This window comes from Dendrobium catenatum, unplaced genomic scaffold (genome assembly GCF_001605985.2).
Source record: "Dendrobium catenatum unplaced genomic scaffold, ASM160598v2 fragScaff_scaffold_706, whole genome shotgun sequence".
NCBI classification, from domain to species: Eukaryota; Viridiplantae; Streptophyta; class Magnoliopsida; order Asparagales; family Orchidaceae; genus Dendrobium; species Dendrobium catenatum.
This window is the reverse complement of record NW_021319168.1, coordinates 738437-753664: the sequence shown is the minus strand read 5'-3', so window position 1 is coordinate 753664 and position 15228 is coordinate 738437. Positions and strand designations below refer to the sequence as shown.

The 15228-nt window shown below is 36.0% G+C and overlaps 1 protein-coding gene across 5 annotated transcripts; it reads left to right on the top strand.

Annotated features, from left to right (window-relative positions):
• Positions 1–2387: 2387 nt before the first annotated feature.
• LOC110109707 (protein LOW PSII ACCUMULATION 3, chloroplastic) lies at positions 2388–14377 on the top strand. 5 transcript variants are annotated; one of them, XM_020840905.2, is made up of 9 exons: positions 2388–2508; positions 2595–2747; positions 9455–9502; positions 9596–9635; positions 9711–9811; positions 11339–11531; positions 11608–11706; positions 12985–13102; positions 13623–14377. In XM_020840905.2, the coding sequence occupies exons 1-9, from the start codon at positions 2434–2436 to the stop codon at positions 13741–13743; spliced, it is 948 nt and encodes a 315-aa protein (XP_020696564.2). In that variant the 5' UTR covers positions 2388–2433; the 3' UTR covers positions 13744–14377. The 5 variants fall into 5 exon arrangements, with proteins under 5 accessions (XP_020696564.2, XP_020696565.2, XP_020696566.2 ...); XM_020840906.2 differs by having other exon boundaries at positions 2391–2519; XM_020840907.2 differs by having other exon boundaries at positions 2398–2508; positions 2600–2747.
• The last annotated feature ends 851 nt before the right edge of the window (positions 14378–15228 follow it).

The following is a 15228-nucleotide window of genomic DNA, read 5'->3' as shown; positions in this document are numbered from 1 at the left end:
CGGTCAGCTCCCGGATGAAAGTCTGGTGGTAGTCGAGGAGGAGCTTTTTCATTCTCTTCTTCATTCTCTTCTCTTCTTGCTTAGGGTCCCTCTTAAGAGAAATGATGGGCTATTTATAGTTTTCTAAGAGTGACATTACCAGTAAATAGGTGGAAGATCAGGGGTGAATTGGGAGTGGTTTGAATGGATGGTCGATGTTGAATCTCTTGATTGTGGACAGTTTATTAGACATTTGAAGGCTCTAATGATATCAGAATTTGACGATATTGGGCTCGTTGGATTTATCTCGTCGAGCCGCTAGCATGTTAGGTTTGGAAATTATTTAGCAATCCAAATTATGGATTGAATCTTCCAAATGCACTTCGGGTCTTTGATTTAGGCTCATTTGAGCTCGGAAGTCTAACAAAATTTATTTAGAATATTTTGGTGAAATCAATTTGCAAAATGGACATCTAATGGTCCTAAATTCCCACTCATATTGATATGTCTCAATTTCTTAAGAATTTTCACCAGTGTCAAAAAAATTAGTGTAATTAAATCACTACAATATATATGTTATGATGATGATAGTTTGTGATTTAAACTAATATTGACTCTTGAAAAAAAAAATATTTGGCTGAGTTAAATTATGGTCTATTATAATTGCCATAATATAATATTTCCTAAATCAGCCACCCGAATATGATAGGAGATTAGCATGATCTAGGTTAGCTTCTCACGAATCCCCATCATGGTCGCTGAATCAAGTGTCAAGGAGATCTGCATGATCTAGGTGAGCCTCCCCAGCTCAAATACCCACATTAGGTCTACACAAGGTCATGGTCATTCAATTGCTTCCTCTATTGAGGAAAGAGTAGATTCATACCATATAATTTTAGTATTTGTTTGATAAATTTTGATAAAAGGGGTTGAAATGCCCATCCTAGAATATATAAATGTCATATTTACATCCATTCTATATACATTTTAATCAAGAAAATTCTCAAATTGTAAAACATTCTAGAGCAATGCCCATCGCTTCAAACACCAACCGTCTCTACTTTTTTTGTTCATCTAGGATTCATGATTCATCTCTTTGTTCACCAATATACTATCTCAATAAGAACAATTATGACATCTGCCTTATGTTTCCTGATTTTTGACATATATCATCACTCATTGTTTAACACATGTCACCGATTTACCATCATTGTATATCATTAAATGACATATAATGCATGCCTTCAATCACCTAACTTCTATCAACCATCGTAATTCATCATCTAATTGTCTCGCATAATTGAAACACTTTGTTTATCATCACTCAACTCTCAATTATCAACCATCATTCACCATCTATCATCCAATGCCTGTTATTGACATATGTCTATTCATCCACACTTATTCTCCGCATCCTTGACCACGAAATCTCTTCTCCTAGTAAGAGAATATTTGTATTGAAAATTTTATTGTTCATCATTTAGTGTCTATCATTGACCTACACTCATTGCTCATCATTACTTGATGTTTCAATATTCTTTAATGCTTGTCACCCTATTCCCACCATTAAGCGATGCCCGCCACCTATTGTCACCTTAGCCATCTCAAATACCCCTACAATCACCACAACAAATATTCATTGAATTAAAGTCTTGCATATTATAGCTATACATTTTCATATTACAAGAAATGTAAGACCTTTGTAATTCCAAACTTAACCTAATGGACTCATTTCAATTGGGGCTGACCTCCTAGTTTTTCTCCTTGTTAGATTTTTACATAAACATTTTATATCTTATGTACATGTTTTATGAGTAATTTATTTATTTATAATATCTTCATATAATATTAATATGATAAATCTTTTTATTATTATGAATATTTTAGCCATAATATTTTAATAAATCATTAGAAAATTATCTCACATTTTACTAATTAATTAAGCACATTTTAATTTTTTACTATAAGTCTGCAAAATAAAAAATAAGAATCTATTTATGTTATTTTTATATTATAATTGGCTTACTTGATCCACTATGACAATAACAAAAAAAGAAAGATATATTAAATAAAATAATACATAATAGAAATATGAGATTTTTTCTCAAATAATATAAGATTTTATCCTTTATATTTTTAATAAATATCTTTTATTTGTAAGTTCAATTTTATTTTCTACAGATTTTATGTAAAAGTTAGGATGCATTAATTTATTAATTTTTATTAATTAAAATTAAATTTGCCTCACATTTATTAAAAAAATATTTATATACATATTATTAAATTTTTTATATATTTTTATGTCTAATATATAAAATTTTATATTAATTTATATATTATTTTAATATCAAAGTTACATTTAAATACTTGCATGAAAAAATATATATTATTTTAAATATAGGCGAGGATTTTGGTTGGGTTATCTGTTCCACTCCACTGTTCGTTCCTCACAAAATGCCGATAGCAATGGCGGACGCAAGTTCTCTCTCTTGGCACCCACTCTCCTCTGCTTCAGTTCTCCTCAGCGGTGTAAGATTAGGGTTTGTTCTTTTTCCGATGTTCTTTGAACCTTTTGATACTAGTTGAAATATCGCAAATTGTCCTCGTATAAAAAGGTCAGAAATCGAAAGGTCTCGCACACTGCGTTTGCAATGAGAAATGGGGGAAGAAGCGCTCCGTCCTTCGCTGGTTTAGCCTCTAGAGATGGGAAGAATTTGCCAGAGATGGATCTGAGATTTCCCCGAGACTACTCCGAGCTTATCGAGCAGGTGTTCTTCAATGACCGTTAAAGATGCATATCCTAGTACTTTTATGCGATTAGTTTGAAATTTCCATTTGTTAGATGCGGAGGACTCAAAGCTTATTTTTTGTTGCGTGCGGATAGTTTTATCTTTTTTGTCCCAGTTATATCTTATTCCTTAAATCATTTATAACTGAAGTCTACTCTTTCGAATGTTGGGGACTATGAATTATGAAAGTTTTTGTTTTCCTCGTACATTCAAGCCTAACTTGAAGCAAAAGTTACAGTGCAGCTAATTAGGAGATTGGCATGAAAAATCTGTGCATTGCAGGGGTTGAATAGAGTATATCTTATAGGGGCTGTTTGTAACAGGATTTGAGCAGGATTTAACCTAAAGCATGGCAAACAGCCAAAATGACAACTTTTAATCCTGTAGAATCTTAAATCATGTTTCCTCTTTGTTTTCCTTAAATATCGCATTTACTAAATCCGGGAATTAGGCGAACGCGGGAGGGAGAGATTGAGGCCTCGTTTGTTTGCCCGTTTTTTGTGCTTATTCTGTCTGCCAACGTCAAAGCAAAAATTTTATTTTTGTCGGAAATAACGTTCTATATAATGAAGTTATTAAAAATATTATTTGGTTAAATAACTTTTTATGTGTTTATTCAAACTTTAAAATAGATAATTAGTGTTTGATACAATTAACAATTTTAGCTTTTTCATTATAAATGATGAAACTACCCATATATTAAACTCAAATTTACTTAATATTTTTTACAAGTATAATATGGTCACCTACTCATTTTTAAATATTCATATCTTTTGCAGTCTAGTAATGAATAAATAAAATTGCATTACTGGCATCATATTTGTTAAATTCATGTTTTGGAGGACCAGTATTGTCCTAGAAATAATATACCATTTGTTCATCATTCTCACTGCTAGGAAACTTCAGGGAAAGATTCTGAAATATTTTTTTAATATATGTTCAATAATGATAAACCATAAGGCCAGCGACGGCCTTGATGGTTCATCTCCGTCCGATTTTCTTCCGTTCTCAGTCGCTGCTCCTCCAGCTCTATTCCCTGTGCCGCCTCTCCTTCCTCTCCTTCCACGCAACCAGCGCCCGAGCGAGCTTCGCTGCGCCACGCACCACGGCCGACCCCATACCCCGCCTCTACTTCCCTGCCTAAGGCGGCGGCAGGCTACCTTTTGGTTTTTGAGTTTTTCCATATATATTTAAAGTTTATTGTATAAATAATAATAAAATCTGCCTATATAAAAATGCAAAAGCAAGATCGGTGCTTGTGGAGTGAGGTAAGGTTGTATTTGCTGTAATAGGAGAGGGCGTACCTATGGATGACGAATGTTGCTGTAAACGGATGGATGCAAATGGGATTGGAGTTGTATTTGCAGGACAAATTTGGTAAAAAAAATCAGAAACGAGCAAAGCAAGGAGGCGTTGTAGAGGAATCTCCAACAAATTTCTGAGGTGATTTTTGGCCACTTGAACGGTATTCGATTCCTCGTTGAAGCCTTATCGCGGTGAATGGGATGCTCGAAGAACAGGATACATGAGTTCGTATGTGTCGTGGGAGGGTAAATAGCGAAAACGAGGGCTGTTCGTGGAACGTCTCTGAAAATGGCGCTCACTTTTCGCTTTCACGTTTTTAGGCAAAACACCAATATTATGAACGTAATAAGAAAAAGCGGTTTTATCAAATAAAAATAAAATTTCTGCTTTGACGTTGACAGAAGGAATAAGCACAAAAAACGGGCAAACAAACGAGGCATGATAAAACCGTTTTTTCTTATTACGTTCTTAATATCGGTGTTTTGCCTAAAAACGTGAAAGAGAAAAGTGAGCGTCATTTTCAGAGACATTCCGCAAACTACCCTCATTTTCGCTATTTTACCCTCCCACGACATAGACGAACTCACATATCCTCTTCTTCGAGCATCCCATTCACCGCAACAAGGCTTCAACAAGGAATCGAATCCCGTTCAAGTGGTCAAAAATCACCTCAGAAATTTGTTGGAGATTCCTCTACAGCGCCTCCTCCTTTCTGCTTTGCTAAATTATGGTTTTTTTTTACCCGATTTGTCCTGCAAATACAACTCCAATCCCATTCGCATTCATCCGTTTACGGTAACATTTGTCATCCATAGGTACACCCTCTTATGTTACAGCAAATACAACCTTACCTCACTCCACAAGCACCGATCTTGCTTTTCCATTTTAGTATAGGCACATTTTATTATTATTTATACAATAAAATTTAACTATATATGGAAAAATCGAAAGGTAGCCCGTCGCCCGCCTTAGGCAGCGAAGCAAAGGCGGGATTTGGGGTCGGCCGTGGTGCGTGGCCCGGCAGAGCTCGCTTGGGCGCTGGTTGCATACGAGGAGAGGAAGGAGAGGCGGCATAGGGAATGGAGCTGGAGGAGCAGCGGTTAAGAACGAAAGAAAATCGGACGGAGATGAACCATCAAGGCCGTCGCTGGTCTTATGGTTTATCATTATTGAACTTATATTAAAAAAAATATTTCAGAATCTTTCCCTGAAGTTTCCCAGCAGTGAGAATGATGAACAAGTGGGACATTATTTCCAGGACAGTACTAGTCCACCAGAACATTAATTCAGCAAATGTGATGCAAGTAATGCAGTTTTATTTATTCATTACTAGGCTACAAAGATATGAATATTTAAAAATGAGTAGGTGAGCCATATTATACTTGTAAAAAATATTAAGTAAATTTGAGTTTAATATATGGATAATTTCATCATTTATGATGAAAAAATTAAAATTGTTAATTGTATCAAACACTAATTATTTATTTTAAAGTTTGAATAAGTACATAAAAAGTTATTTAAACAAACAATATTTTGTAATAACTCCATTATATAGAACGTTATTTCCGAAACTCAATTTTCTCCACAACCACTTTAAAACAAACTTTTTCAAGAACATCGACAAACCAAACAAGGCCTGAGGTGGTTAGAGATAGAAGTTAGGAAGGCAGAAAGAATAAGATGATCTAGGGTTTCAGTTGTGCTCCTTGATAATCGCCGGCGGCGATGAATCCAGACGCGATGGCCCTTGCATTCGTGGAACACTACTAATGTATAATTTTATAAGAATTTGATTGGTAATTTATAATTTCAATTAATATACTGTTTTATCAATTATACTTTTGTTAATTAAATTATAATTAGCTGAGATTAATATCCTTATTTATGATTAATTAATAATTTATAAAAATAATTTAATATAATAATTTATATTCAATCAAATTAAATCACAAATAATACTATTTTAATCAAATTAATGTGATTTTAGTTTATTCCCATTAATTATTAAGATTAATTTACATTTAATTATTCTAATTTATTATTATTTTAATTAATATATACTATTAAATATGAAACCCTAATCTTTCTCCCTAGAATCCCGTCCCCTGCGCGTGGTTTTCATTAGATTTGTTGCGGTGGTGGTAAAATATTACAAACTTCATGCCTTAGCATTGCATGAGTATCTAGCACACAAATAGAGAAAAAATAAACAACAGATTTTTTATGTGGAAAAACTTGAAGGAAAAAACTACGGGGCTACGTTCAATTGAAATGATTCAACTAGTGTCTGAATAGATTACAAGTGACTGATTCATCCTTAAAATTGAAGACAATCAGATTATACAAGTCAATCGTCGGGTTGAAAAATAGTGACAAACAAAAATCCGGTGATGTTCCATGGTTGGGCGGAAATCCTAAGTCAATTGGCGGCCGGGCGAAAGTCTGGTATCAGTATGACAACGGACAGAAGTCCGACGATGGCAGGAAGTATGGTGACAGGCATAAGTCTGACGATGAGCGGTGGTCTGGAGGAAGTCCGACGGCGGGCAAAAATATGACGATGGATGGAAGTCCGGCATCGGGCAGAAGTCTGACGGAAGTCTGGCGACTAGCAAAAGCCCGATGATGAACAGAAAGCCGGCAATGGACGAAAGTCCAGCGAGGGATGGAAGTCCGGCGACGAGTGTTGGTTCGACTGGTGGGTGGAAGTCAGGTGATGGGCAGAAATCCAACGATGGGCTGAACTTCGGCGATGGGCGATGGTCCAGCGGCGGTCGGTTATCCGGCGGAAGTTCCGGCAGTGGTCGAGGAGGAGCTTGGTGGCGAGAGAGATCTTAGATTTCTCTTCCTTCTTAATCTCATTCTCCCTTCTTTTTTTCCTTCCTCATTTGTGAAGAATGGGGGTTCTATTTATAGTTTTCGAGGAGTGTCATGATTAGTAAATAATGAGAAGATCAAGGGTATGTTGAGAGTGTTTCGGGTGAATGACTGATATTAATTCCCTTGATCATGAACTATTTATTAAGGATGTGAGTGTCTTAATGATGTTAGAATTCAATGATCTTGGGCTCGTTGGATTCATCTCGTTGAGCCGCTCGATTTGACTATATGCATGTCACGTTAGGAAACCATTTGGTCATCCAATTTATAGTTTGAACTTTTCAAATGTATTTCAAGTCTTTGATTTGCATTCATTTGGGTTGGGATTGAGTCGAATTTGGTGTTGTTGGGTTCGTCTTTTTGAAATGTTCAGTTTGACTATAAGTTTGCTGAAATCAGAATTTGGATGGTCTCAGATTTAATTTTGGAAGTTTCCAACTTGCTAAAATTAGACCACCGGCCGCCGCCAAACCACCGCCCGTCGCCGGACTTCCATCTATCGTTGGACGTCCGCCCATCGTTGGATTTGTGCTCGTCTTCAGACTTCCATCGGACCTCCGCCCGTCGCCGGACTTCCGTCGAACTTTTGCCTGACACTAAACTTTCGCTCACCAGTCGGACTTCCGCCGGACCAACATCCGTCGCTAGACTTCCGTCCATCGATGGACTTCCTCCCATCATCTGATTTATGTCCGTCGTCAGACTTTAGCCGGACCACCGCCTGTCGTCGGAATTCCCTTTGAACTTTTGCCTGACGTCGGACTTTTACCCATCGTTAGATTTCTGCCCGTCATCGGACTTCCTCCGGACAACCGCCCATCGGCAGTACCGTTGGACTTCTGCCTGATGTCGGACTTACGCCCGTCACCTGACTTTCGTCGGACTTCCGCCCATCGTCATACTTCCTCCTGTCGTCGGAGTTCTATCTGTCGTTGGATTGATGCCAGACTTTCGCCTAGCCGCCAATTGACGTAGGATTTCTGCCCGACCATCAAAGATCACTGGATTTCCGTTTGTCACTAGTTTTACCACCCGACAGTTGACTTGTATAATCCGATTGTCCTCAATTTCAAGGACGAACTAGTCACTTGTAATCTATTCAAACACTACTGGAATCATTTCAACCAAGTGTGGCCCTGTGGTTTTTCCCTTCAGGATTTTCCACGTAAAAATTCTGGTGTTTATTTTTTTCTATGTTTGTGTGCTGAATACTCGTACAACGCTAAGACGTGAAGTTATTTGTACTTGACTGATGTGAATACTCTAGCCCGCAACAAGACTTATATCAGGAAGCTGGTTAGCTGATTTTGTGTGGTTTTATCGGTTTCCCGGACCCGAACCCGACCCGCTTCGGGTTCGGGTCAACCCAAACCCGAAAATTTCTGGTCGGGTTCGGATCGGGTTTTCGGGTCGGGTCAAATATTGACAGGTCTAATTTATAGTTTAAAATTTTCAAATGTGTTTCAAGTCTTCGATTTGCACTCATTTGGGCTGGGATTGAGTCGAATTTGGTGTTGTTGGGTTCGTCTTTTCGAAATGTTCAGTTTGACTATTAGTTTGTTGAAATCAGAATTTGGATGGTCTCAGATTAAATTTTGGAAGTTTCCAACTTGCTAAAATTAGACCACCGGCCGCCGCCAAACCATTGCCCGTCGCCGGACTTCCATCTATCGTCGGACGTCCGCCCATAGTTGGATTTCGTCCCATATTTAGACTTCCATCGGACCACCGCCCGTCGCCGGACTTTCGTCGAACTTTTGCCTGATGCTAAAATTTCGCTCACCAGTCGGACTTCCGCCGGACCAACATCTGTCGCTAGACTTCCGTCCATCGATGGACTTCCTCCCATTGTCGGATTTATGTTCGTCTTCAGACTTCAGCCGGACCACCGCCTGTCGTCGGAATTCCCGTTGAACTTTTGCCTGACGTCGAACTTTTACCCATTGTCAGATTTCTGCCCGTTGTCGGACTTCCTCCGGACCACCGCCCATTGGCAGACTTCCGTTGGACTTCTGTCTTTCGTCGGACTTCCGCCCGTCACCAGACTTTCGTCGGACTTCCATCCATCGTCATTCTTCCTCCTATTGTCAGAGTTCTATCTGTCGTTGGATTGATGCCAGACTTTCGCCTGGCCGCCAATTGATGTAGGATTTTTGCCTGACCATCAAAGATCACTGGATTTCCATTTGTCACTAGTTTTACCACCCGACGGTTGACTTGTATAATCCGATTGTCCTCAATTTCAAGGACGAACTAGTCACTTTTAATCTATTTAGACACTACTAGAATCATTTCAATTGAGTGTGCCTTGTGGTTTTTCCCTTCAGGATTTTCCACGTAAAAATTCTGGTGTTTATTTTTTCTCTGTTTGTGTGCTGAATACTCGTACAATGCTAAGACGTGAAGTTTTTTGTACTTGACAGCTGCGAATACTGTAGCCCGCAACAAGACTTATATCAGGTAGCTGGTTAGCTGATTTTGTATGGTTTTATTGATTACAGGCAAAGGTTGCAACTGAGTTTGCTTTGAAAGACAACAAGCAGTTGCTGGTGAGTTAGATTCAGTAAAGCTAGCAAGTCAACATTTTGCAACTTATAATTATTTTTAATATCAAGTGCTAATGCTATAATAGCCTTTTGCAGGAAATTGAGTTTCCCACTTCTGGTCTTGGATCAGTACCAGGTGATTAGTGATTTTATATGCTTCATTATGTGAAACAAAATACCAAATGTTAGCTAAATTATATTCTGCATGCAGGTGATGGAGAGGGAGGAATAGAAATGACAGAGAGTATGCAACTGATTCGGGAATTTGTTGACCGCTTTGTAGCTCCAGAAAAATCTACACGAACTAGAATTGTTTAAGTTTTTCTTACACCAATTATTCTGCAATCCATGCTCCTCCTTTGATTCAAAATTATGAACAGTACCTCATCATCATCATTATTATTATTCCAGCTATTTGATGTCAGTATTATGAATCCTCATTTTTTATTCATTCCGGCTGAGTGTTTTATGTGGTGGTAAAATTTATCTTTTATAAATCATTTTGAACAATTTCTCTTCATGTAACCTTAGGTCTCCCCCTTCTCCTTCCTAATCTTAAGATATTGATTTTATCTATTTTGTCTAATATGGCATTTTTTATCTTTTGATGTGCATGTCTAAATCATTTAAGTTTATTTTAAATTACTTTATTTTCAATAGATACTGCTCCAACTACTACTATAATATACTGTCAGAGCTAATCTCTCTCTCTCTCTCCAGTTCTCTCTCTCTCTCTCTCTCTCTCTCTCCAGTTCTCTCTCTCTCTCTCTCCAGTTCTGCTTCCTCTCCTTTTTTCCTCTCTATAATGTTTCTCCACTATAGAAAGTTATTCCCAGATTATTTCTCTTGTTTGGCCACTTCTGTCTTGATCCCATTGCAAGCATGGCAGAATCTTGAGTTATTATGAGGCTGTTAACGAGGAACCAGATTTGGTTCCAACAAAATTCTCTAGCATGCTTGCATTTTCCTATACGCCTTGAATTAGTCAACCACAATTGATATAGTACTGGATGGCCATAAATTTTTAGCTCCTCACCTTCATATGAGTGTAACATATACATAGAAAAGTAAAATGTTCAATCTTAATATTGGATTATAAATAGATTCAACATTAAATCAGAATATTTATCAAGAAATGGTTCTACATTTAATATTGACTTCAAAGTATGCTAGTAATGCTATTTATAATTTTGGCGATGTGTATTTAAGTAAAATTTGTTTTAGGGACATTGAGAAACCAAAGCTTTTCTGTTATTTTCTTTTGCAAGCATATTCTCTGCTACGTTTGTAATGAAAATTTCTAGGCTGTGTTCATGGAAAATGGCATTTAAAGCAATGCCTTATGACATCAAGAAAGGCATCTTTAATTTTTCTGATTTAATTTATAGTTGCAGTGGTAAGATGCCTTAGTTAAGTGTTGCAGAGATGAGGATGTTTAGGTGGATGAGTGGCTTTACCTTTAGAGATAGGATATGAAATGAGCATATACGTGAAAAGGTTGGAGTAGCTCCAGTGAAACATAAAATTAGAGAGAGTCGCCTTAGATGATTTGGTCACATTAAACGAAGGCCTTCCGATGACCCGGTTAGAAAAGTTGAGATATTAGATTTGACTTATGTTACGAAAGATAGATGTAGACCTAAAAAGATTTGGTTAGAAAATATTAGAAATGATCTTTCTTTATTAGATTTAAATGAAAATTTGACTTCTAACAGGACACAATGGCGAAAAAGGATTCATGTAGCCGACCCCTAGTAGTGGGACAAAGGCTTGATGTTGTTGTAGTAGTGGTCAGGTGCCTTGGATCAATTTTTGATGCTATTATTTGGAAATATACAGTTTTTCCCAGAGGCAAATGAAGTAGATTTTGCAAGAAGAACATTCTTTGAAGCAACTTCATTTAAGCTGGACTACTTGACCAAACCATCATTATTTCAAGATTTTGGTTTTGTGTCAAGAGTTAAAATGTCTGATCGTGTCAAGCCAGAGGATGAATTGTTCTTGGTTGCTTACCCATACTTCAACGTTAATGGTACCTTCTTAAACTTGCTCCACGTACATGCTTACCTCTTCGCATTTACCTGAATTGAACTTCATATCCCTTGCAGAAATGCTTGTCGTTGAAGAGCTATATGAAGAAGCAGTCATGAACACCACAAGAAAGCTAATAATTTTTAATGGCGAGCTTGACAGAATAAGAAGTGGATGTATCCTCCCCCATTCTGTACTCTTTCCACCTTTTTTCTTAGATGCATTCACATTGGCATTTAGCGAAACCGTATCTTAGAAATTTACTTATTCATTTTTGATTAATGAACATTGAGTTTTCTTGTAACCTTGGATTGGAAAGATCATTGTAAGGCTCTCTACTGTCAAAAACCTTATGTTAGTCGTTTTATGCATCTAGTCCATACTCAGTGTGATATGGAACTAAGGAGGTCTATTTCAATGTAGAGTCAGGCTTCATTAGGGATCAAAGATTGGTTAGTGGCCTTATTAAGCTTGCATGGTGTGCCAATAATAGTGGTGATGCTGAAGATGCTAGATTTGTTGAAGGAATGAATGGGAAGATAGGGTAAAGAGAGCGAACCAGGAAAAAGGAACTTTCAACGTCTTTTCTGAAATAATCATCCATTTGAAAATCTTCATTTGGTGGCCATGTATTAACAATATCTCTTGAGATTTATGCATTGTAAGCGGTCATCAATAAGTCGTAAGGGAATAGTGCCTCTTGAGATTGAAGAAAGCAAGATTTTTTCGAATGGCATGTAGATTGGAGGTCATAGGATATCTCTTAGGTTTAAGTTTCCTTTGGGCTCTAGCGGCGTCTAGAGAATCGGGAGAGATCGATCCTCCAATCGAATTGAGGATCACTTGTATATTGTTTTTTTTCTTCCGTTAGTTGATTTTTCTCAATAAAGTGGGTTGTTTTTCTCTGATTTTTTCTCTACTTGTTGAGTATCCTCGCTGGTTTTGTCAAGATCGTCAGGTTTCACTTGAGATCTTCAAGTGTTTCCCATCATGATGTCACTTGTAGCTTGTGTAGCTTGTGTGTGAGATAAACCTACTCTCAATAAGTACTATAGGTTTTTTCAAAGCTTCTAAGGCTTCGTTTGGGACGGCTTTCGCACTGTTTCTTAAAACAACTTTTTAATACAAAAATTAAAATTTTTGTACTGAAAAATCACTTTAAGAAGCTATAAAAAAGCCGTCCCAAATGAAGTCTAAATCTGAATTATGGAACCCTTGAAAGACCCAAGCAAGAGTAATCCTCTAAAAGTACCCTTGGTTCTAAAGAAAATTGCTATTGGCCATATTTTGCTTTGTATTTCTTGTTTATGAAAGTATTGATGGAAGTAATACATTTTCTATTATTCAGAACTGTTTTACAGAGAGTTGTTTTGGCACTGCCAAAGAGCTTTTGATATTTGTTACCTGTTTTTTTTTCCATAATTTTGTTCCAGATTCTTCCTTGATTTGCTAAGATTATCCTTCATTCTTCTATCCCAAACTGGCTTCACTCACCAAGACCTTCCTTCCCAAGCTAGAGACAGTTTATTACATCCACAATTTCAAAGGGCGGAATGGAGGAACTCTGTTCAGGTTCTGCAATTCTCTCTCATTTTTTCTTGTTACAAACAAACAAAAAGAGCTAAATTATAGATCTTTAGTCACTTCACTCTACTTCTAATTTTACAAAAAAAAAAAATCTTGGTTCTTTAGTAATGATTGTCGTTACAAGTATTTGAATATGTTTGCTGTTGCCAACTTGCGATTTAAGGCTTGTTTGGGATGGCTTTCTTACTGCTGCTTAAAGTTTTTTTTTTTAACTAATTTTTTACTAAAAAACTGCTTTAAGAAGCATAAGAAAGCTGTCCCAAACAAAGACTTAGGTTTCGTTTGGAAAAATTTTTCAACTAGAAAGCTGTTTTAAGAAGCAGAAAGAAAGCCATCCCAAACGAAGCCTTAGGTTTCATTTAAGACGGCTTTGTTATTGCTTCTTAAAACAGTTTTTTAGAAAGCTGCTTTATGAAGCTTTCCCAAACGAAGCCTTTGATTACCCAAATTTGGATGAAATAAGTATGCAGTAGCATTAAACTATTTTGAACTATATCATTTTCAGGTCTTATCCGGGTGCATGGCAGGTACTGAGAAAACTGGGCGACACATTTATATGCTTGCATCAGCAGGAAGAAATGCCTTCCCTGAAGGAAGTTGCTCTTGAGATTCTTCCATCAGCTTAAACAAAAGTTTATGGTTTTTATTAGTTAAAAAAATCCATTTTTTTTTTGTATGAGTTTTGAATGTTATTTTATTTACAAAATATTTATCTTCTAATTTTAATATTTATGTCTTATGATTTTGATAAAATAATTATTCAGCTCCCTCCAAATTTTTTGATCCTATGGAAGCTCGATTCAATTACTCGACAAGCGACTCGAAGTGCGGACTCGAACTTGGACGTAGATGCGGGCAGGCTCGGACTTGGAGATGTGGGATCGCAGGGCGGAGGCGAACTTTGACACGGAATGTGTGCTCGAATGCGAAATCTAGAGCCGACACAAAGAAGCAGGCACGGACGCGGAACGAGCGGGCTTGGACACGGAATTGAGCCTCTCGACGAGCTCATTTTTAGTGTCACGAGTTGAGTTCGAGCTCATCTTTTGAGCTGGACTTGAGTTCAAGCTCGGAATTTGGCTTGCGAGTCGACCTCGAGTTAGACGTGACTTAAGCTCGACTTAATTCAACTCGATTGCACCCCTACTCTAGGTAATGATTTCTAGATATTGAGAAACCCCACAGTAATTGAATTTAATCATTGAATCATTCTCTTTTGATGATGCTCTAAATAATAATCTAAGGGTAATGATGTAGCTATATCTTGGATGCTAGAATTAACACTAGTTTATTGGAGATGAGCTTAAGATATAATCTAATTTTAGGGGTTTCTTTTGGTCATTATATAAAATATTTTGCAAAGCCATTCTTTATTTTATTTTATTTTATTTTTTTGCTTATAAGAAATTTGTATAATTTTTTTTTTTTTTTTGAAACCAGTAAAATATCCCAAATGACTTCTTTGTCATTTGTAAGATTTTGTTTGGAATAATTTTATTATTGTTTTTTAAATAAGCTTTATAGTATAAAAATTCTTAATTTAAATTTTTATTTTGGCTAGAAAATAATTTAAAAAATTAGTAAGAAAATTATCCCAAATGAAATGTAAATTGGAGTAAGTGCATTAGATCATTTGATATAAAATATAGTTAATTTAATTTTCAAATATAGCTACTTTTTATTAAATTTTATTTGTTAGTATAATAATTTGAAAATAATTTAAAAAATTAGTAAGAAAATTATCCCAAATGAAATGTAAATTGGAGTAAGTGCATTAGATCATTTGATATAAAATATAGTTAATTTAATTTTCAAATAAAGCTACTTTTTATTAAATTTTATTTGTTAGTATAATAATTTAGTTGGGATGATATTTTTGTCATATCAATAATGTCAAAAAATTCACATGTAATAACATTTTAAATTAAAAAAATTAAAGTAAAAATATTTATAAAAATCTAAATTTTCATAAGAATATAAATAAAAATTTGAAATTTGCAATGAATCAATAGATATTTTAATGAATTTATTGTTCATAAATTTTCTATCTATCCAATTAAATGATAATATTTAATATGAAAAAACAATATATATATATATATATATATATA

Coding starts and splice junctions, on each gene's coding strand:
- LOC110109707 (XM_020840904.2), top strand. CDS start 2,434: ATGCCGATAGCAATGGCGGACGCAAGTTCTCTCTCTTGGCACCCACTC. Junction 2,748..9,454: donor ACTCCGAGCTTATCGAGCAG/GTGTTCTTCAAT, acceptor TATTGATTACAG/GCAAAGGTTGCAACTGAGTT. Junction 11,707..12,984: donor TGACAGAATAAGAAGTGGAT/GTATCCTCCCCC, acceptor TGATTTGCTAAG/ATTATCCTTCATTCTTCTAT.